This window comes from Labrus mixtus, chromosome 8, assembly GCF_963584025.1.
Source record: "Labrus mixtus chromosome 8, fLabMix1.1, whole genome shotgun sequence".
In the NCBI taxonomy this organism is placed as follows: domain Eukaryota; kingdom Metazoa; phylum Chordata; class Actinopteri; order Labriformes; family Labridae; genus Labrus; species Labrus mixtus.
The window spans coordinates 3,279,178-3,302,824 of record NC_083619.1 but is presented as its reverse complement, the minus strand read 5'-3'; the positions used below and the strand labels follow the sequence as shown (position 1 = coordinate 3,302,824).

The 23,647-nt window shown below is 43.2% G+C and overlaps 1 protein-coding gene across 1 annotated transcript in view; it reads left to right on the top strand.

The window, feature by feature from the left end:
* Nucleotides 1-1,150: 1,150 nt before the first annotated feature.
* Nucleotides 1,151-23,647, top strand: part of chd7 (chromodomain helicase DNA binding protein 7) — a 68,992-nt gene continuing 46,495 nt past the window's right edge. The window contains exons 1-3 of the mRNA XM_061043850.1: nt 1,151-1,475; nt 16,393-17,971; nt 19,500-19,825. Coding sequence (XP_060899833.1) covers nt 16,516-17,971; nt 19,500-19,825 — 1,782 coding nt within the window. The 5' untranslated portion in view covers nt 1,151-1,475; nt 16,393-16,515. The remainder of the gene's footprint in view (nt 1,476-16,392; nt 17,972-19,499; nt 19,826-23,647) is intronic.

Below are 23,647 nucleotides of genomic sequence, written 5' to 3'. Positions count from 1 at the left end.
CTAAGTCAAGTAAGTTTCAAGTGTCTCTTTGTGGATTTTCAAAACATTACTAAAATGCTCTTAAACCAGGGGCTGTATAAAGGGAGTGGGAGATGTCAAAAACACTCACAATCACCCACTTGTGAAATCTGTATCATCTACCTTATATGGTCGACAAAATGCAGAATCCCTTTGGTTTGGTCTTTGACTTAGAGAATCAACAATGTGCCATCTAAAGTATTTCTTTTTGTCTGTAGCACCTAAAACATGTTTTTGTTTTTAACATTTGGAAATAAATTCAGTGTGTTGTTTTTTTTGCGGAGAGGAGGAAGTCACAAAGAAGATAAAGTACGTGTTCTAAGGCCTCTGTAATGAGGGACAGACTGTTGTGATAAGCAAATTACTGTTCATGTCAGGGACATCCGCGTCACTGCCAGTCCCTTGTGTGCACTTTTCTTTGTCATTTAAGTACAGCCCAGCTGATAAAAGCAACAAAAAAGAAAGTCACATGAAAATCTAATTGAGAGGTAAAGTGTATCCTTTCTTAGGTTTATGACCATATCCTTCTTTATGGTGTTGTTTTGATCTTTAAAGGAGGGAGGTGCCCTTAACCTCATGTGAATTACAGTTTTAAAATACACATGTTGTGATGTATAATGAAATGATTTAAGATGATAAATAAATGGACGTCGTTTCTAACTCCTAACTCACACTGTTAAACACTGGAAACCTTGAGCCTAACTTATTATTTAGCATTAATGTCCTGGAACTTTGTCAGGACGTTTTCAACACACACACACACACACACACACACACACACACACACACACACACACACACACACACACACACATACACACAGGTTATTTCTATATTAGGGCTATGAATGTATTTTAAAAAAATGTAAATAATAAATAAACTAGCCTCCTTTTTAGCTATAGGCCCTGTTATATGATATCGTTTTGTACCGGGCTTTAGTGACGTCATATATTTACATTAAAACAATAAACTATGGACCGATTATCCCCATGCATGAATCTATTTTGTCACACTTGTTTTAGCGTCTACTATACGATTCCACAGAGCGCGTCACACGGGCACGGCGGGGTCAGTGACCGCGCACGCCGCCTGTTTATCTGTATGAGAGGTCCTCGGGAGCGCGCCCCCCCTGGCCGAGGAAGGTGAGCGAGTGTCTGGAGGGGAGTACTCGGGAGCGCGACCAAGCCGAGGGATCGATCGGATTAAACTCGATTTGAGTGAAATTAACACAAAGGAGAGAAGAGCAACGCACACCAGTCGGTGAGGTCGCGTATGCGGAGACACACCGGACAAATATCTCATGAGAAACAAACTTAAACTTTTTTTTTCCTGTTTATTTATATTTCAAACAAAAAGGACCACGGTGGATTTTTTTTTTCAAGCAAAGCGGAGATACTAACCGTACTAACGAGGAGCTGATTTGATGAAATAAAGCCCGAAGTGACCGAGCTTGTTGGGTAAGGTAACAAATACATCTTTTTGAGTGAGTGCATTTTAAATTCAGCCGGCCAGGATTCATTACGAGTGTAGCTTTTCATTTTAATCACCGATTCTGAAAGGGGGATCGTGTTTATTCCCTCATATTACTAAGTTTTCCAGACTTTTTCAGCGTAACCGGACTCTTTAATCCGGCGTGTGAGTTGGTGTTTCATCCGGAGGAGCATTTCATTCAATCCTCACTCAGGACTCATGCTGTTTGACGTTCATGTTTTATTTTCTCATTTCAGCAGAAAGTCATTGAAGGTACATGTAGCTGCCATGCCGACATGCTAACAATAGCAAGTTTAGCTTCGCCACCCGCTGCATCCCTCACACACACACACACGCACACACACACACACACACACACACACGCACTACAGTCCCATTAGTAAGTTCAAAAGTGGAAAGAAATGTTCCAGCACAGCTCGGAAACCGCCGGTGTTTCCCAGTCACCGTTCCCTACTACTTGTTGAATTTTTCTTTAATTAAATGTGGAGTTAGTTGAGTTTTAAAGTGTGAGTGTGTTAGCTCAGTTAGCTAATTGTGTTGAAGCTTCTGGAGACACGAGGTGTAAGAGGTGAGTCACTGAACCAGCTCTCTCAGGGACATTCCCAGCGGAGAAATACGCGAAATAAACCGGGAAAACGCTCTCCCGTGATCTAATTCAAACATTTATAAACATAAGTGTTCAATATAGTGGTGTTTGTAGTTGAGGTTTTGTGTAAAGGACGGTGTGAAGTGCGCGTAGTAGTGGATCGGGTTTATTGGACGGAAGGGACAGAGGAGAGGAGGAGAGGGTCAATCCTAACACCCGCTTCTTTACACCTTGTTTTTATCATTCTTTACATTGCCAAATCCAGTTTTAACTAATCAAAAACACGAACACACTCGTGTACTGTTGAAGTAGATCATAAGTGTTTTGATTTAAGGGGGGGGGGGGACGACAGAATGGGTGAATCAGTCCGAGGTCCGTAACGACGTCCGTGCGTAATAACCGCTTATAGGCTAATTAGCCGCGCTAGCCGCTGGAGATTAGCAGGGCTGCTAGGACACAGAAGTTCAGCTAGCCTGTTAGCCAGCTCCCTCATCCCCCTATTGTGTACGGGCGAAGACCACTTCTTTGCCCCTACCCCCACCCCGAGATAGAGCTGCTAACCTGCTCGGGGCGGTATCAGGCAGTGCACTGCTCAAAGGGACTTAACTTCAGGCATCTTTCTCCTCACTTTGTTGTGTTTTTTGAAACGCTCCGTGTATTTTCTCGTTTTGTTACAATGTGTTTTGTAATGGAAGTTGCGGCTGCACTTGTTACTCGGTGTGGAGACATTGTAGCCCTGAACACCTGCTGGTGCCCCCTTGATTGTTAAAGGACCACGCATTTAGGAGAAACACACACACACACACACACACACACACACACCTTTAAGTTTCTCTGTCTTACTTTATTGCATGTTTCTGGTGCTAACCCGGACTCTTCTTCCCCCATTACGTGTTTTGTAATCGGCCAACTTGCATAATGGTCACCCTGCCAGTGCCACTCTCACGCAACTTTAGCAGCGTTATCTCTGGAAACACACACACACACACACACACACATTAAGCGTTTTATCCCCGACACATACAAGCTTTTATTCTCACATGGTGGTTTTAGTCAGTCTGGCACATTCGGGGGGCTGGTTCGTTATTTTTTCCTCCTTCTGTGTACCGTAGAGCCAGGGGCTGCTACCCCCACCACCTTGTGTTTGTGAGCCAAGATGGCAGCTAGTCATGTTTAGCGGGCCACAGAGGGAGAGATAAGAGGCCCCGACCACACACACATGCATACACAGGACACAACAGATGTTCAGCACTACTCTCCATACTTTCCTAGAGAGCTGTTAGATATTCACTACGATTGGGCACAGCTACTCCCCTCCCCCCATTGACTCTAAATGTATTGAAAAGTTTCTAAAATGGCTTTTTTAAATGCAGGGAGCCTTTTTTCCCCCCAATGAAGGAAGGTGGAGCTTCTTTAGTTGTTTTGTTGCTCTCATAGTTGGTTTCTAACCTTAACCTAAGAACAACAGTCATGTGGCATAATACAGAAAATACAAAGTGAAATGTGAATTAACAAACGACAATAAAAAAAAGTCATCAAACATCTGACGGATTTAAAATTTTAACATAATTGCAGCTTAAATGATTAGGTGTATTTTGTTGTTGAGGCTCATTTATTTCTCCCTTTTTCAGTAATATCAGGGTTGTTTTCTCTTGAGTGTATCTAACTCAAAAGACTGAATATTACGATTGTCACGTTATACTGAGCTTGTTTTTAATTGCCCAACATGTGGGCACCTGGCCTGCGTCAGGGAGAGTCCCCTACACTTCTACCCCGGAGAAGAGATGGAAATACACCTCTTCAGTCTATGAGATACAACTTGATGTTTCCCCCCAGTTATTTTGCATTTCACAGAATAAGATCAAGTTTAAATTCCAGCATAATATCACACACTGACGCTCGATCTCTAGTTTGTACCCCGTTATCTCTCAACACAGCCCAACTTACATTATAATGCACGTCGAGATAAAATCACACCACTGTGTGCCATAGCCTTGCTCATTAAAGCTGTTAGAAGGATGAAAAGGAGACTTGGTGTGGAGTCATATTGTGTCATGTTTTGAAAAAACGTGCTCCCTGTTATTTTGTCCTATGAGTCATTAGTGTGAGCATTGGATATGAGAACATTTACTCATAATGTGTCATTATGGGTTCCTGCTTCCTTAAACTGACATTAGAGCAACACCCACTTTAAAAAAATAGCTAGCTTAAAAAGCTAAACTTGGCAGATGAGGAGGGACTGTATGAAATCAGTGGGTGTGTGAAGGCATCTGAGGGAGGAGGCAGTAGTGCCCCATTAGCATGTAGCATGTAGCATGTAGCGTGTAATTATACTAGAACTTAAACTTCACAAAACTAATGTTTTTGTTTTCTCTTAGTAAGAAAATGGATATTGTAGATGTCCTAGACTGGGCAATGATAATCTCATAATGATATGAGATTTTTTATGACTTGAAAGTACGGTTTCTCCTAGTGAAACACGTTTATTGTGCCATTTCTATTACCACTGTATTAACCAAGCCTGTTCACAAGTTGTGTTGTGTTTACAGTCTTTTTAAAACCCGACCCATCAGGTTTTGTGTTTTGAACAGCAACAGAGTCCCAAGTCACAGCACAGAGCAGCAAATCATCATCATGACAATGGCAGAGGAGCTAATGTGCTAATGTTAAAGCTAAACGTGAGAGCTCTTTTGCTTCATTGGCTGGTGAGAAAATTTCCCCAAGCATCCCAGGTATACAGGTCATAGCTAAGAGATCCTTACTATTATTGAAATGACTTTGTTTACATGCTGCTCAACAGATGAACGGGTCTCAACACTTAAATCTGATATCATTTAAACTCAACAGAATAGCTTTTGGTATGTAATCTTTACAATCACACTTTCACAACTGTGATGTTGGGAAACGCCCTGAAACTTTTTATAAATCTTGACTTTTCTGCCTCTTCCTCCTTCGTACAGAGTTTTGAGTCCATTATTAAAACCTCTCCTTTGTTTTTTGTTTAGCCTATATTTGGGCTTTTTGTGCCTTTTAATGGAGCGATATGACAGTGGATAGAGTGGGAAATCAGAGAGAGCGAGTGGGGAATGACATGCAGGAAAGGAGACATAGGCTGGATTCAAACCTGGGCCGCCCGCTTGGAGGACTACAGCCTCCATACATGGGGCGAGCGCACTAGTCACTGCACCACCAGCGCCCCAAAACCTCTTCTTTGTGTCCTCAGTTCTTCCAGGTAACTGTTTAAAGTTGAGTGTTATTACTTGTATGAAGAGCGCTCTCCCATTAAGGGTCCAACCAAGTTCTGCAGAACTGTTGTTGGAGGAAGGTGGCAGGGATTCCTTGTTAGCTAAATAAGGACGCTCAAACATTTCTTAGGTCCCTGTTGTTGAATTTTACGGTTAAAGATTGATTAGCCATCCAAAGAGCATGATGACCAGTTGGTGTATGGCTGCTAGCAGATGCTGTGACGTAGTTAGAGGGTTTTGAGGAAATCCAAAACACTGCGTATGAAATAGAAAAGGCATACTTTTTATTCCCTTTTTGCACCATACTTATGAGCTCCCTGCAGATTTAACCAATTTTTACGTTCCACAAGCCTTTCCTGGCAGCTATTCTTTTTTTTGCTTGTTAGATATCAGATATAAAAGCAGTCACAAAAACTTTCCCTTGTTGCAACCAATAAAAAACGAGTATTTTACTCAGATTGACAGCAGGCTCGAAGGCCTCTATCGACCTGGCATTAAGTTACCTGTGTAGGTTAGATAGCACCTGATTCTGCAACTCTCCTTTGGGACAGTTTATTGTTGAAAGGCTGGGGTATCTGAGCCGGAGTATTGGTGTTTATGTGGGTAGCCATTTTGTCTCCTGTCATCATGTATTGTGGATGGCAGCCCTGTTAGGAGAGATGAGAAGTACATCTCTTTCATCTTCCAATCAGGTGCTCCACCCCCTCACTTACCCATCTACTCCCTCTCTCCCTCTGCATCAGATACCTCCTCTTTTTTTCTCTTTTCTACTTTTCATTCTCATCCTTTCAGTTTCCCTCCCCCCCTCCATCTTTGCCTGTCTGTCTCTCCCCCCCCTCCCCTCCCCTTCCTCTCCCTCCAGTTCTCTCATTTCCAGCCAAAAGGTTAGCGGGGGTCTTTAGCACCGCGGTGACATTCAAAACTGAGTGTCATCACTGCCTTTCTAGCTCCCTCTCATCCCTCCCTCTCACCTGCCCCTCCCCCCTCCCCCCTATCATCCTCTTCCTGCAGCGAGGGCCTTCTGGACCAAGTGCTGTGTGTAGAGGAGAGGCTGGCGTTAATACAGCTCTCAAGTGTTTGTGTGTGAGCTGTATGTGTTTTCTGTGTGAGAGATTAGGTGACGGCCTATCAAGTACGTATCTGACCTGTATTTGTTGGTACCTTTAAATCCTTCCTTGACCCCTCCCTGCGTCGATCTGTGGCCTTTTCTATTTGTCTTCTTCCTCCTTCAGCTTTCATGCATGTTGAAACCTAACAGGAGCAGGGAAACAAACAAGCAGAGCCAAAAACTGAGGAGATGAGTGGGAGTTTAGTGTCATCAGCTGCTGATGAATCCTATGGCTGAAAAGAAGATCAGAGCATGCTGATCTTGAATGTTACTGTTGTGGTCTCTGTGCATCTTTCTACCTCTCTTCACTGAATATAAACATCGTCTCTCTGATGAAAGGTTAAGCGCTGCTCGCTTGTGAAATCAACATCCAGTGGATGGAGAGAGCGGAAAGATGTTAATCCACCTCTTCTTAAATTATATTTTGGTTCTTGTGGAAAATATTTGGTCATCATTTATATACAACACTCAGGTGACTCAAATGCAAACAATTGAATAATCATCATGTTAAATTCTTTTAGTAGGCTGTAGTGTCGAGCAAACCTTCAACTGAAGTACTTTGAAGTGATCGTGTGAAGCGCAGTGAATCTGACAAAGGGGGAGTGTTTCCAAAGGGAGATGTTACCCCACGTCTTGGTGGGAAGGACTCTGGAAGATAATTGGCTGTTAGCAAACAGACAGGCGGGGTCGAAGTGGAACTGGCCAATCCCTGGGGATATGGTCCAGATCTGCTGGTCCCATTGGTCTAAAAGGGCACGTCAATATCTGTGATTGATTAGGGAGGTGTGGGATAGCATGCTGGACAGCCTGATATATTCTCTGTGTGTTTCTACCTTTCTATTTTTGCTCTTCTTAAAGGGACAGTTCAGAGTTTTTAGTGTAGCTGGACCATTACTGTAGTTTTTGAATGTTTTTCAGGACTTGCAGCTCATCTCAGATACATTTTTTTTTTTTTCAACCTGTAGCACAAGTGTACTCAACAATCACATTTCAGACATTTTACATTTTCGGCTAATGATAAGATGAAGTATTATAGAGATTTTCAAATTGTGTTAAAACCAATTACATACATTTAATTCTGAAACATGCCTAATGCAGAAAAAGAGATTCTCAGATCTGTTGGAGAAGCATCACTCTGGGTCAGCTCTATAGGATTTAAATAAGTCCATTGACCTTAAACTATAAAAGATCAGTGTCAGCCAGTACATTTCACCGTTAGCAAAAAGCCCTCGCTAAGTCATTGTAGATATATTTTTAAACCTCATATCTTTAGCTTCCTCAAGGCTACTTTTGCCACGTTTTGTGTGGAAATTCGTTTCCATTTCTACGTCTCTGTATCTTCAAATGATCAGGCTAAAGACAGAAGTTGTCGAGCCTTGCAACAGAGACTCAGAAACTGATTCAGATGTTTTTCTTACTAAAGATGTAAATTTAGTAGAGATGAGGTCAAAAGAAGCGAATGATCCCTTAAGTAGGTTGTTGGAGCTCACCGGTCCAAACACTAGTCAGAAGAGAACAGGATGTTGTTTTCTTCTTTATGAAGCTTCTCACAACTCTTTGGTTCTCCATTCATCATACACAACTGTTCACCTTTAGATTGCCACATTTTGCTGTTATGCTGAGTGACTGAGGCTTTACTTTGAACGTGAATCTGAAAAGTTACAAAAACCAAGTGCTAAAGTTTCTTTATTTTCATTGTCTTAAGCCAGAGTTATACTTGCTTGTAAAGATGTGTACGTATGATGGCTGCGTCCCGTCCTGATATTTTGACACTATAATAAAAAACAGAATATGCTAAAAACATTTCTACTACAATATCTATGGTAGCATTTGGCTGAAAGTCCACAGTTCATTTCCACTTGTCAAACTGAAACACCATGGCTGTAAAGTCTGATTGAAACAGAGAGGGCATGGGGCCGACAGTCTGATTTGATGTTATTATTAATGCTAATATAATGTTAGCTCTGATATAGTTTTAACATCATTGTAACCTCCTCGAGGGTGGCCATGTCTCTTGTTTACATCCCACATGTTGGGTAGTTTCATACTGCCTGAGTTCTGTGGTGCGCCCTCTACAGGTATCCTCCAGTAACACAGTATCTTAGTCGTTACTCCTGATGACATCATGTCACACATGCAGCTTCATCTCTGGCCTTGAAACACACTCACAGACACAAGTAATGCAAGACTCTGGAGATCAATGCAGGGACCACGGTAACAGGTTCTTAAACTTTGCGCCCCCCCAATGGTCTTCTTCTCTCGTTCCTCTCCTGCCTCTTGGCCCCAGTGTCTTCTGGGACAAGACTGGGAGCTGGACAGTGGTTTTTCCTACCACATGGTAAAAGCAGGGAACAGATTGGGTAAACAAAGTCCCTTCCTGCTGACCCCCCTGTGGCCCACCCACCCCCACCCCCCTTAAAGACAAACACACACACACACACACACACACACAAGCAAGCACTGTCCATTAACAGAGCAGCCGTGCGTAAAATAACCAGATTTTCTCTAGCTTCACTGCTTCTCTCTTTCTTCTCTGGCTTTCTTCCCCCCCCCCCTCCTCCTCCTACTCCTCCTCCTCTTCTCTCGTCCTTCCTTCCGGGCCTCAAATCCCAGCCCCAAACACAGGGCTCTGCATCCCTTCACTTGAGCATAATTACACACACAGCTAGCCAGCCCTTGCGTGCTGTCCTCTATTTGGGAACAAAGGCATGAATTATAGTGGCTTAGATCCTAGTGGTAATAGGAGGTGGGTGAATGCACACGTGCTCTCCAGAGGAAGAGGGAGATCACTAACTTCTTCAGGTGTCTGGTTTGGCTGTGACTGCTAAGCTTTTTTCGTACCGTTAGTTTCTTTGGCTGGGGTTTGTTTGTTTTTGTATGCCGGCCTGTCTGTGTCTCAGTGGGAAAATGGTGTTGACATGGCAGAGATTTCCCCCAGTAAAGCCTGGAGGGTACAGACAGTTTAGCTGCCAAACCTACAGCAGCACAGACTGCCTGTATCGAGCAGCTCTCCGTCTACTTCCTTAAACACGTTGACACTGCATTCCAAGAGTTCCCAAAATATTTGGTCAAGTATTTGAAAAATTTAGCTATTTTTGTTATTTTGCAAGAAAAATGTCTCTGGAAAACTGCAGGAGAGGGGATCTTTTTCACCTATTGGATGTATCTTGCTGCTACATTTCATGTGCTTAACTAGACTGAAAAACTAAAATTTGAAACAAGGTAGAGAGGGTAGCTCCATGAAGAGTTGAGTGCATGCATTTACTCATTCATTGTCAGGCAGATTGATTTTCAACATCTTTTGCTAAAAAATCCTACTTACAAACTTACACAAAGAAATCAACAGAGAGAATAGAGTTCCTCATAGAAGCTTTCACACATGCACAAAAATCCTGAAACTTCTTGAAATTGTTGTTGTGAGCTGCATGAGGGAGATCTCTGTGTGCCTAATGAAGGTTTGTCTATGAACTCCGTTGCTGATGTCTTTAAAAGGATTTAGGGACGCCCTGCCTGGAATTAAAAAAAAAGTTTTTTGTCCCTGGTATGACGGTATAAAAATGATCTTGCGATGGGATTGTGCATTGATGAAAGGGGTCTTCTTTAGACCTTTCTTCCCATCTCCAGAGTACTCCAGTGTGTGACTGTAATACTGCTGGCTGCCAGAGAGGAAAGACAGTTGCACAAACTTGGCAGTGATACTTTTGTTGTGGCCTTGCTGTACTGAATTGTCTTAATATTTGTGGTTTGACATGCCCGGTCGGTGTGAATTCCTGAGCCTTACTGACGACTGCTGATTCATTTATCAAGTCGCTTCAACTTCGAGTTAAAGCCCCTCAGTGATTACGGATATTTTCAGACGATGGGAACCTGTAGAACTGTATTCTAAAGACGGATGCTGCCAAAAACAAATTCAAAAATATATCAATTATTATTTTTTCATGCGCTTCTTTCAGAAATGTATTTCTCATTCATGTTAAATGTTAAGCTATTAAGAAGTGTGGCCAAAAGGTTGAATCCACAAAGTAGGCGTTCTGTTATGTCGCCCATGCCGTCACTTCTCTTCATTATTGGAAAAAAATAAAGCTTTAGAGGATTTGAGTCGGAATACAATACTGTACTTGCAAACACAAGTCCTTACATTTGGGTCAGAAATGGTAAAGCTGAAAAGGAAATTAAAAAAAATACTCAGTTTTATGTTTAACATTTGGCAGCCCTTTGTGCCTGTCTTTAACAGTGATGCGACTGTTTACATGTTTGTTCTTGCTTCGTTTGAATGTTTTAAACAATACGTCACAGCCTGTAACTGTCACAGCTGTCCATCGAGTCCTTTTGGATGGTACATTTTTTGAAAATCTAAAAATGTTTTAAGCAATTATGCATTTCATGATTTTGAGTTCTCAACTGTGATAATATATACTTTCTTGTTTGTATTTATAGAAGGGCAGTTGTACAAATATAACAAGAAACTGCCATCCCATTGGACACTAGAATAATGTTAAATCAAGTATTGAGTTTATTTTACTTTTTAGGCCAAACTATTAACAATTACATTCAGTTGGAAAAATTAAATCAGTGATGAATAATCAAGTAGATGTCATCCTTTTGTATCAAATAGGTTAGATATGTACTTGTCTTGCCCTCGCACAATGTTACTTTATTTGTAATGCATCTTAAAACATGAATCTGAAAATCTGATGTCAATGTAGACCACGTGTCTCCAGTACCTTTGAGTGCCTTGAATTTCAATAATGTGTTTTTATTAGAGACATACTACCTCTGATATGGTCTTGTAATGTCTTACCCGGATCACAGCTAGTGGTTGGCGTTGTGTTTGGGCCCAACCTGTGGCGTGTTTGCGCCGAGCCCCACACCACTGCACAATGATTTCATTTTTTTGGTGTTCTCAACATCACTGTGTTTGGGACACTTCTGTGCAGACACCACCACATACTTCAATTGGATTTTTAACTAATTTAGAGAATATTTAAAAATAGGTTTGTTGCTGCCCTGACTGTGCTGTTCAGCACCAGACGTTGTCTACTGTATGCGGTGCTGCTCGCACTGTTCCTTGGCGAGAATGTTTGTGTCTGTCACTGATCGTCATGGCGTTTTTGTTAGGAAAATAATAATACAATTTTGTAGATATGAGTCCAAATGCGATGCATTTCCTTGTTTCACAGGGATCTTTTTTTGCACAGATATTCCATCATCTAAATTAGCTGGTTGTCCTTTTTCATTTGACTAAACGGTGAAATGTTTGCAAAGGAGAGGAGCTACATTCGGTTTAGGGACCTGTACTGTTTCCATCAAGACATGAGGTGGTGTGAAGTAACGTGCGGTTGTGACGGTTGCACCTCCGCTGTTGGCTTTTTGCGGTTACAGGGACCGTCCTAATGAGTAGTGACTGGAAGGATAAGATTGCGGATACAAGCGGCTGAAATGACTTTCCTGGAAGGGTGGCTGGACTCATCCTTAGAGAGAGGGTGAGAGCTCGGTCATCCGTAGGAAACTCGGAGTAGAGCCGCTGCTCCTTCATTCAGAGAAACATGTTGAGGTGGTTTGAGCATCTGATTAGGATGCATCCTTGATGCCTCCCTTTGGAGGTCTGCTGGGCATGTCCAACTGGGAGAAAACCCAGAGGTAGACCCAGAGCATGCTGGAGGGATTATATATCCCTTCTGACCTAGGAACACCTTGGGATCCCCCAGGAGGAGCTGGAAAACGTCTTGCTTAGCCTGCTGCCACTGTGATCGGCCTAGTGCATAGTTTTGACTCAAGAAGACATCAAGCTGTATTCTCGGCTCCTCTTTTAAATATTCAGTCAGTTATGTGGCAAAGTACTGCAATATGTATCATATCTTTCCCCATGTATTGTGAGGTCATGTCAGTTATCCAGCCTCAGAACAGAACAGCATTATTTCAGAGGTTTCCAGACCTGTGGTTGTAAGAAGGATAAGATGTTAAAATGGATATGGTCTTTTCTCCTCTGGACTCCTAACCATGTGTGAACCATAGCAGGGTGAGGGAAGCGTAATGTGGTGGGCTAAACGCCTCATCCTTTGATGAGATTTGGTGTCTAAAGCGGCACACTGACCGTTCACCTAATTCCCTCTGCTGTGACAGCTGGCCCTCAATGCAGAACTGTGTGTAGTAGCTGTGAGAAAGATGAGCATTTAGACCTGCACTGAATTGGCAGAGGAAGTGGTAGGCTACCAAGGGTAAAGAAAACAGCTGATGAGAGCAGAAGCTCGACTGTTAACTTTAAGGAGGTTATACTCCGGAAAAAAGGGATGAATAACCACTGTGGAAAGAGAGAGAGGAAGAAATATTTGAGCAGAAAGGGATGACATGTAGAGGTAGTGTTTTCTTATTGGAGGCAATTTCTTAATGCCGCACAATATAAATGAATGAATGTTGAAAGTAAAGAATAATTTACCTTCCCTTCAACAGTATTCTGATTGAAGCCCTGTTTGAACACACACAGAGATGTGGCCTGCAGATGATAACCCTAACCCAGGTACAATAATTCTATATTGAATACACAAGGTCTCATATAGGTTGTGTTTGACAGGTTGACAGGAAATCAGTTGCTTTGTAGTTGCTTGCTGCAAAGGATGTGAAATAACCCTCAATTACGCTCACCTGCCAAAGACAAACACACTCACATGCAGAAACATTTAGTCTTCCTGTAGTGATTGAAAAGCTCAGGAAGTGATGCAACTCTGCAAGTTACAATACTTTGTTCTAGTAGTAGTTCTCCAAAATCAGCAGCAGAAGCTTTGCTGTAACTGTGTAGACTCTGTAAGTATCTTTTGGGCTATAAGAAAATGTATTAAAATGATTATTATCTTTTATAAATGGTATATAGTGTTGTTACCTGACCTCTCACTTACACACTGGTTTGATAAATTTGGCCACTGCTCTCTCTGACTACACAGATTCAAACCCGCTGTGACGGTCTTATCAGTCATTCAACTTGAAATTGATTTGATCTGCAGATCTTGTCGTCATTTATACTTGTCAGAACTAGACACAGCTCTGGTAAAAAAACTGGGACTAATAAGTTTTCTTAACTTATAAAGCTGGCTGATAAAGGGGTGTGATTCTTCTGGATACATTTTCTGACCCAAGTGATTCATTGATACACGTGTGAACACATTTTAAAAGGACTCTTTTGTGAAATAAGGAGAATTTCATGACATTATAGACTTATTTGTGCTATGCTACTTTTCTAAGTATTCACACTGTGCTATCATATTAGCACAGTGTGGAGGTATCATATAGGTTGTGATCTTTGATATCACTGTGGTCAAAATTAGAAAATCGGTCATAATTCTTGATTCTGTGCATGCAGCTCAGACTGTTCAGTTAGCGGTACAGTGTCTCTCTCACTCTCTCATGTTGCTATGGTTACGAGAACGCTCTTGTCACTGAAACTTTCCTGAATTTCCTTTTAAATTAAGAATGAAATAATTCCAAAACATAATTTCAAATTGACTGAACAGATCCAACAGTGTGTGTGTTTGGCTGTTGTGTTCCTTTTTTCATAAATCTTCAACAGCGTACGATTCTGAAGATGCATGTCCCCCCGACATATAAGTCAAGACAGACGGCATGCGCAGAAAAGTGGCAGCAAGGAGTAATCAGACTGGGCTGTTTACATGGCACCATTTTTCTTCTGATCAGTTAATGAAGGTTTACACTACCACTGTGCAGCTGATTGAAATGTCACTTTGTGTGGGCTGGATTTCAACATATGGATTCATCTTACTTTGTTGAGTTTTAAACCAACAATAATTAAAATGTTGGGCTCCCTGTAAACCTCGCTTATACCCAAGTTTTCCTAGTTAGAAAAATTGCTAGCATGGACAGTAATGATAACTGTATGATTTTATGTACGTCTAAACGACTTTCATAGTTAATTTTTTTATATAACTTTTTTTTGGGGGGGGGGCCTTTTTGCCTGAGTGGGGAAGAGTGGGGTAGGCATGCATCAAATGGTCGAGGCTGTGAGTCGAACCTTCGACAGATGCTTCTGTTATAGAAACCCTAACTCTCTTAGCTTCTCCGGCCGGGATTCTACTTTCTGAAAGGGACATCGTATCAGCTGGGATAAGAATTGGACATTTTTAGCTCATTACCCAGCACTAGAATCTAAAAACAATTAGTCTGTTTTAAATCTGTTTTAACTGTTGAGCTACACATTGCACCCTATTGCCACATACATGTTGGGAAATTAGTCTTCATTTTAGTTTCTACTCTAAAACTGAGTGATCAACCTGAATTGAGGGAGGGGTGTTGTTTGGAGGGGGAGAAGTGGTCTATGTCATAGATGGCTTCTGTGTGTGTTATTTTTCTTCTCTGTATTGCATAGAAGCAACCAGCTTGCATCACTTGTTCATGCACGCTTAGAGCCACTTACCTTACCCTCATGGAGTCTGAGGTGTTGTGTTGGTCAAGCAGTTACTCTTATTTTATTTTATTTATTTGCTAGAAAATGCTACCAATTGTTATTGCTGACCAAGCAGCTTCATACGAGCTGACTGGCGCTTAGAGAAGCTCTCTGGTCTATTGGCTGGCTGATCTCTGGTTAGCTGGATGGCAGCTGTTGCTGTTCAAACAGTTGCATCTGCCGAGCCTTTTGTTGTAATACACACTAATACACACACTGACACGCATGCACACTGAATGACTGTGTGTTGAAAAAGAAAGAAGTTCTTTTGTATGGCGGTAAAAAAGAGTTGGGGGAGGGTCTGGACGCAGTGCTTTTGGGGGTATGTGACTGTGAAGCTTGTTTTTCAATGGATGATTACAACTGATTTAAAATAGTCAAACATGAAAGTTAAGCAGTTGCACCAAAAGACTGCAGTTAAACAGATTTTTTTGTCCGCCTAATGCTGGCCTTACTTAACGACTTCACACTTCACAAATTTCCAAAATCGGAGTAAAATAATGAGAGCTTTGCTAAAGTTGTGAGGTGGTCATAAAACTCAATCTGAGCAGTCTTATGGTAACTTCTGGTTGGTGTCATGTGACAATGTATTGAGTTTTATGATTGACTTCTGACCCCTATGTTCTATCATTGGACTCTATACTAGACTTTAGATCAATGTGAAATACCTGTCATAGTTTATCTACATCAGTTTTTTTTTCATTTTCATCAACCAAAGAGTTAATTTAACTCATGTAAACATATGTCAGTGGGTTACATTGGCATGTTAGAAGGAGTAGGAGTAAACATTCTTAATAACCCTTTTCATGTGTAGTAGCTTAAAGGAGCAATGTAAATTATCTACTGGATTAAATCATAAAATTACTTAACTATAGCATTAAAAATCAAGGAAACATGCTATGTTCAAGTGCGGGCTAGTCTGAAAATAATGCAGCAGCCATTCTGTCCTCAAGTTTTTCTGTCCTTTGATTTGACCAGAGGCAGTTTTAAGGGACCCCCACAAGGTCTTTTTGGACGCCCCTAGGTTTACCAGACATGACACCAGTTATCACACAAACCAACAGGTGTTGCAGTGATGGAAGCTGACAAGCAAACTGGTTATTTGCTACCCGACCTAAAAAGCCTCTGCAATTTTCTAATAAGCTCCATTGGAAAAAATGTGGTAAAATTAGGAAAAATATGTGAGATGTAAGCACGCTGAAAGGTTTCAAGAGAGATGCAAAGCTGGCTAAACTTTAAAGCTTCCATGTCTGCAACATAGCAACCTGCGTGCACATCAACTCAAGGGAGGAGGGGGTGGGGGTATATGGCTCTTTACGATGTTTTGAATTAACCCAGTGGTTGCTTAAATTGTTTAATGTAGAAAGTTACATGTTCAGATTCTAAGTCATCAAAGAGCAGTTTCACTATATTTTATTTGTCCAGATTCTGTCATGGTGTTGTGTACCTGCCAATATTAATTCCCATGTCCCTCTTCCCTTTCTCTCTCCAGAAACATTGAGGACCATGGAGTAGCATCTTCAATGTTTCAGCTATTTGATTAGCTCTCCACTGCACAATACACCTTCCTTTATCCAGTCCCCTCCAACTGTCCCCAACCCCCTCTCACGGAGGCATGGCGGATCCAGGGATGTTGAGTTTATTTGGGGAAGATGCCGGGCTGTTCTCGGACGGTTTAGACGGTTTAGGGGACTGCTTCCCTCAGCAGCCTTCCCCTGGCCAGTCCAACCCTCTAGCCCAGCAGACCAATCCCTCTCTAAACCACGAGCACCAGGGAAACAGGGGTTACCACCAAGGAATGATCCACGGTGCAGGGCCCGGCCCAGGACAGCCTAAATTGGGTCAAATGTACGACCATGGCCCCTATTCCGGCTATGATCAACCTGGTGCCCAAGGAGGACGTGTGATAGCTCAGAATGGTCCCAGCCAGGGGCCACCAAATGTGAACAGTGCGATGAATGGCATGGCTTCCCATTACCACAATAACCCAGCTAACTCTAGTAACCCGCACCATGGGTACCCGGGTGAGGCTGGTGGAGGAGGTGGGGGGGTTGGAGTTTGGGCCCAGCAGCAGAGCAGAACAGCTTATCAGCAGCCTCCGACACAATCAGGGGGTGGACCCAACCAGATGGGAGGATACCAGATGTCTCAAGGCAACTATGGGGGGATGCCGAATCCATCTACACCCAATGCACCTCGCATTAACCAACACTACCCTCCACAGAGCATTGCACCCCCCCCTGCTCAGGACCCATCTCACTACCTGGGACATGTTGGAATTGGTGGGGGCCAGATGAGAAATCCCCAGCCACAGCCACAACCACAGCCCCAGGGCTATCCTATTGGCCACACACCCCGATATCCACAGTCCCCCTCCCGACAGCCCCCACACCCCCACCATCAACAGAGTATGGGTGGATTTGGGGGTGGCCAATACCCTGGCTATCAGGCCCAGTATGGAAACATGGGACCTGGGATGGGCCAGGGTGCTAATGCTAATGTCAATGTGAACACAAGCCAGGCCATGGGACCAGGGCAGCTCAACCAGAGGTTTAACCAGGGATCTGCTCCAGCAGCCGGGCAACAGGGTCAACGATACCCCCCTGGACCACCACACCAACCCCAGCCCCATCAGACCCACCCTGCTCAAATGCAACAGCAAGCAGGGCAGCAGGGCCAGCCTATGCACCCCCTTAACCACCCCCAGAATCTGCCACAGCCCCAAAACCAGCCCCATCTTGCACCCCCAGCTCAGGGATCCTACCCCTCTCCCTCATCCATTTCCCCCATGCAGGTTTTGGGAACCCCAACACCTTCTCCCCAGCAGGGCAGACCTCCCAGTGCAGGACTCGCTGGAACCCAAGAGGTTGCAGGCTACACTTCCCTGCAGTCTCAAACCAGTGCTATTCCCCATCCACAGAGACCTCCCCAACCTCCTCTGACTGCCCCACACCCCCAACACCAGCAGCCACACAACTTGCCCCCCAATGCAGGGCAGATGTTTCCTGGCATAGGGCAGCAGAGAGGCTCACAACTGGCTCCAATCAGGCCTCAACTACAGCTACAACAAGGTAAGCTGGTTGATTCTACTCGATGATGCCTTTTCCAGGCAATAAATGATTGATATGATAATCTCACATATAGAGGTTTAAAGTATTTAATGTAACTATTAAAGATCCTAATTAATGAATGTTCAGTCACTGAATTAAGTAAAGTAAGTTTAACTTAACATATCTGTTTAGTACAACTAACATGTTTGTTTTGTTGCCATGGTGATGCATAACATCTAACACCAACTACACAATTTAAATCTTCTAGTACAGTTGGACATGGAGATTCATATTTTAACATCAATCATCTAGGAAAGATGTACCCGCATATTTCTCTCTGTGTGTATGGGGGTGTTACGTTCAGTTTCCAGCTCACAGCTGATCTGCTTACCTTTTGTAAAGATTATACTAAAAAGTGTATGCTCTGAATTGCTCGTTTCAGTTCTTCCTCAGTACTGCATGACCATCTTTATGTAATTTACTGTCCATTTAATACTTAGACAGCTGCCTGCATGTTGACCTGTCACACAGGATAGATGAAGTCATATCCATCCTCTTGACCACATATGATCACTTGTGGTTTAAAAAAAACAGGATGGCAAAAGCTAAAATGCCGTACTGTTGTCCTATAAACAAAGTTTGAAAGAATGGTGGCTACACATTTTATATGCAGTACCCACGCCTCGGCAATATGAGTAAAAACCTTATCAAGATAAATAATTTCATCTCTCGATAATTATCATAATTAAGGCTGATTTTTGCTTCTGAGTGAAAGATGGTTAATGTGGTTTAACAAATCTTTATTATCAGAACATGACAGACTCTACTTAACCAGATGAACATTTCACAATCACAAATAAAGTGCACGGTGAATACGCTGATATTACAGTTTGCTGCTGGGCAGTAACCCTTCCTGGCCTGGTGTTTGCTGAGGCTCCACCAACACTCGTTTGGGACGTTTGGTCATTTCTTGTTTTCGGTGTGATACGGGTGATATAGTTTCAATTGGTGGAAAAGGTTTGTGGTGTTGCCCGTTTCAGCTGCTCTTGTCCTCGACACAGTTTAAAGAGCATGTTACTCTGAAGATATGTTGGATATTTACAGTCCGACAAAAAACAAAGTTGAGCGGCCTTTCTTGTCTCGATGTTTTCTCCTTGCTCTGAGCTGGTAGTCTCTGCGTTTTCAATCTGTGTCATTGCGCATTTCGGCTGTGTTTCCATTACGCCATGCACAATAATTATTGTTTTATTGCTCAAGCCTAGCAGTACCAACTGATATTTAAGAAAAAGAAGAAAAAAAACGTCCTTCTACCTAATTGAATTATTATAATAACTCAGAAGTTTCTATATTCCAATTAATGTAGTCCTATGAAAAACAAAGACTTGTCTCTTCTACAAACACTCTGTGATGGGTTTACTTATCAAAACCATTTAAGAAAAAAGCAATCTGCTCAATTTCTCTGAATTAGTAATACACAGTGTGTAATGGACATCATACATTCATGCAGCCAGTGATGTTGCTCCACTCTCCAACCTCTCTCTAACCCTAGGACCTCTAGAAGCTCCAATCAACCAGGGGGGAGACCAGCGTGTTCTCCAGGCCCAGCAGCAGGCCTCGCGAAATGGACAGACCCTTCAGTCCAATCCCATGGGTTTCCAGGCTCCGTCTGTTGGTCAACATGGAGTCCCCGCCCCAAACCAGGCCTTAGCACCTCCTGCTCAGAATCAACACACACACCTGCCCCCCCACGCTCAACATCTGCAGAGTGCGCCCCCTGCCCCCAACCAGGCCTCTCACGCGTGGGCACCTCCACCTCCTGCGTCCCATCAGCTCTCCTCACCCCCTCTTACCCCACAGAAAGTGCCTCATGTACAGGTGAGTCTCACTCCAGCAGATGCTTTGATGTGGTAGCGTGTGTGTGCGTGCATGCGTGCGTGATCAGGTCTATGTGCATTTGTTTTCATGTGAATGTTTGTTTTTCATGTGGGTGGGAGAATGTGTGTGTTTGGAGTGGAAGGGAAGTGTGCAGTGTGTGTTCATGACATTTGAGAACACAGCAGTGCGCCGGGCACTGGTTCACTGGGGCTTTTGGTGTGTGTGTATCACCGTGTGTTTTTTCTCTTTTGTGTCTTCTTTCAACTGTGCCGTGTGTGTGTGTTCCTGTATGTTTGTGTGTGTCTGTTGGGGGTGGAGGTGGATTTTTGCAGCTGTTTGTTTCCTGTGAGCTGCATATCCTGCGACATGTGTGCCATACACACACACACACACGTGTGCGCACATAGAGGCGCCACCAGCATAATCTCTCCTCCCTCTTGCTCCCTCATCCCCCCCACCCCTCGTCTGTAGAGGAAACCTCCCTTCCTGTCTCTCCCTCCTCCCCGTCTCCTCTCTTTCCGCTCGTTCCGCTTGTCTGTCTTCCTGTCTGTCTTCCTGTCTGTCTGTCTGTCTGTCTGTCCTATCCATTTCAGGAGTGTCATCTCTTAAGTTAGTGCTGTGTAGACACATGTGCAGAGAGACAGGTAGTTTGAGAAGAGGGATACAGGGAGATGGAAAAAAAACTGCAAGATTGAGAGATTGGGGGAGGGGAAATTACTTAGAGGAAAGAAAGTGGGAAAACAGACAAAAGAGTCCTGGATCTCAAGCTTAGGGTTTGGGAGCAGGGTAAGGTTGACTAAGAAGTAAGCAGTAACATCCATGTTTGTGTGTGTGAGCTCACACTGTCGTCGCTGAGTGTGTCACGTGCCCCTAGCTTCCATTAGCTTGTTTTGTTGCTCAAAGCCCCCTTTCTCCACTGACCCATTCACACACTAACAGCCCTGTGGCCATAGACACACTAACCGGGCTACTACCCTTTTTTCCCTTCTACCGTTGTCTCCTCTCGTGCTCACTCCCCCCCCCCCCCCCCCCCAACCCAACCCATCACCAAGCTGGTGTAGCGGCATTTTGTGGTTGACATTTCAGCCGTCACACTTAATTTATCCAGCACTCCTGACCTAGATGCCAGGTTGACTGGTGAGCCCTGCTCTTCGCCTGGGTGAGCTGCATGTGCGCCTCCCCGGCTCTAGCTGTGGGCCCAGCAAGTCCCAACATTACACACACTAACACACACACATGCTGCTAGTGTCGCTTGAGATGGTGTGGTCTGCAATGGGGATGGCGAATGTGCTCAGGGAAATAGGATGGCCTAGCTAGAGGAGTACTCTTGTGTTGGTGTCTGTATCCCAAGATGGGAATATTCTATATCTCTCATGATGCTCTTGTTGGAAAGACACACACACTCCAAGCTGGTCAGTCAGTCATGATGACTGTATGTCTGGTAGTCTAAGCTCCATCTGCTCACTAAGCATGGTTATTACACACACACACACACACAGACACACACTCGTGCCTTCATCAGCAGCTCAAGGTCACAGCTCAGGCAGAGTGCTGTGCTGTGACCTTTATTCTAAATCACACACACATGCACACACTGTTGGCGTGCAGCACTCTAGATGACATATAACATGCCTGTCTTGCCCCTCCCCCGCTCATTCACGCTGTCAGAGAGATGCTATACCATCCAGTTTGCTAAGGCCCTACAGATTCAAGTAGATGCTTCTCTCCTGTTTGTTGGTGGTTCATCTTTCAATGTTGGATTGTAGAGGAAAGTGAAGAAGCTGTGCTCAAATTCCACCAAAAGGCCTTCCTCAGGTGATAATTCTTGAACCTTGGGGGGGGGGGGCACATCTATATATATATATATAGATTTCTACACCAATAGGCTGATGTGCACTATGATGACTAAGTGTGCTCAAACATTCAAAATAGCCCAAGGTGAAACATATTTATAACCATCGTCTTTTAAATACGACACCAGGAAAAATACAAGGTAAACATACAAAAATTTGCCATACAATTATTAATACAGAAAATGTATTAACATCAATATTAATATCTTACATCTCATTTATAATCCAATTGAAGCGTCTGCACAGATAATGGCCTCTTTCTGTCTTTTTAGGTTTTTCTTATGTCGCTGTGTTTGGGACATTTCTGTGTGTCAAACATTTGCAGGTTAGGACTAAAGGAAACACAGTGACATCAGGGCACTGCTTCTATCTCTCTCCTGTGTTCTCTGTCGGGTTTGTCACGGCCACAATGTTTGGCTGCAATTTGCCAACCTGTGAATTTGAATGGTCTGTGGTGTGGCAGTGTGATGGCTGCAGGTCCAACAAAGGGTGCACATGGGGGCAGATGAAGCTGCATAGAAACAAAGTCTAGCGCCATCTTGCAGGTTTGTGTGGAGCTGTAGATGTGTTTATTAGGTCTTAATAAATTATATTTCTTTTGTTTACTACTTTCTTTTCATTAGCTGGTCTTTGCTTATTTCACTTTCTTTTTCACTCAACCACTGCTGCTCCCTCTGACTGGCAGCAGTTTAAGGCCCTAGACTCCAGCTTGGAAGTTGAAAAAACAACATATACAAGCAACATGTGCAAGGGTCATTGTGATTAAGATATTGTAAGAAGAGAAAGGGACATTTTAAAAATCCATTTAATATTTCAGTGTGAGAATTGATTTAGTAAAGTAAAAACAAGTCTTGCCATAGTTTGAGGTTTTGATTTCTTGCATGTGTTGATGCTATGAGGATCAGCTGAACAAATATGAAGACAGTCCAGTCTTTTAAAAATATTAAGTGAGTTTTATACAAATTTTAACTCAGAAAATGGTGTTGATATTTCAGTGTGTATGGGGTTATGTGCCTTGCCCAACGGCACCTCGGCAGTGCTCCGGGTGTAAGTCGGCAACTCTCAAGCAACCAAACCAAATTCCATTCTTTGGTTCGACTCAGACTTTAGCCGACGACCCTCTGGTTCCCAGCCCAAGTCCCTACGGACTGAGCGGCTGCCCTGACACCCTAACTGTCATTTTAAAGAAAAGTAGAATTACTGTGCTAAAGGGATTTTGTGTTTACTGGCAATATGGTTAATAAACGTTTAAGGGGCTGAAAGTCATGGTTTCATAATCATGAAAGGAATATGATCCTTATCTGATCAGTATTTTTAAAGAATCATGGTTTCCAGGTGTGGGTCCGGTGCCAGAGTTTGATGGGGGGCTAAACTCACACACAGACCAGAGTCAGGTCTAACAAGTTTGGCATAGTTTGAATCTTCCTCACGATTACAAAGTGTGATGGGTATCAGTGTAACCTGCTGACAACTCTGTGATGGTTATCGACTACATTTTGGCTAGCTGGAAGTTGAAGGTGTTTTGGGAGCCATACGTGTTTATGTGCATTAGATTTAGATTTTCTCATCCATCTCACTCTTCTTCCAGCTGTGTGCCCCTCCCTTTTATCTTCCCTAACCCCCCCTTCACTCACCTCCCTCCTCTAATTCTCTCCACCATCTCTCTCCTCCGTCAGCTGAGAGATGAAACTCAACACTTCTCATCTTCTCAGGATGTCATATTAGCCATGCAGGCGTTCAATAGCCATGAGTGATTCATAGATTTCCTTATGGATCTTTTCATTAACTTCAGTTATCTTTGATAGCATTACAACCTGTTTGGGAGCTGATGGTGGTACAGTAGAGAGCAAGGAATTGTCTATTCTGATGGAGATCTTGACCAAACTTGCACAGATCTGAGCACCAGCCTGAAGAGGGATTTTAGGTGGATGTGTGTGTTATTGTTTGTGCATACACTGTGTGTCTCTAC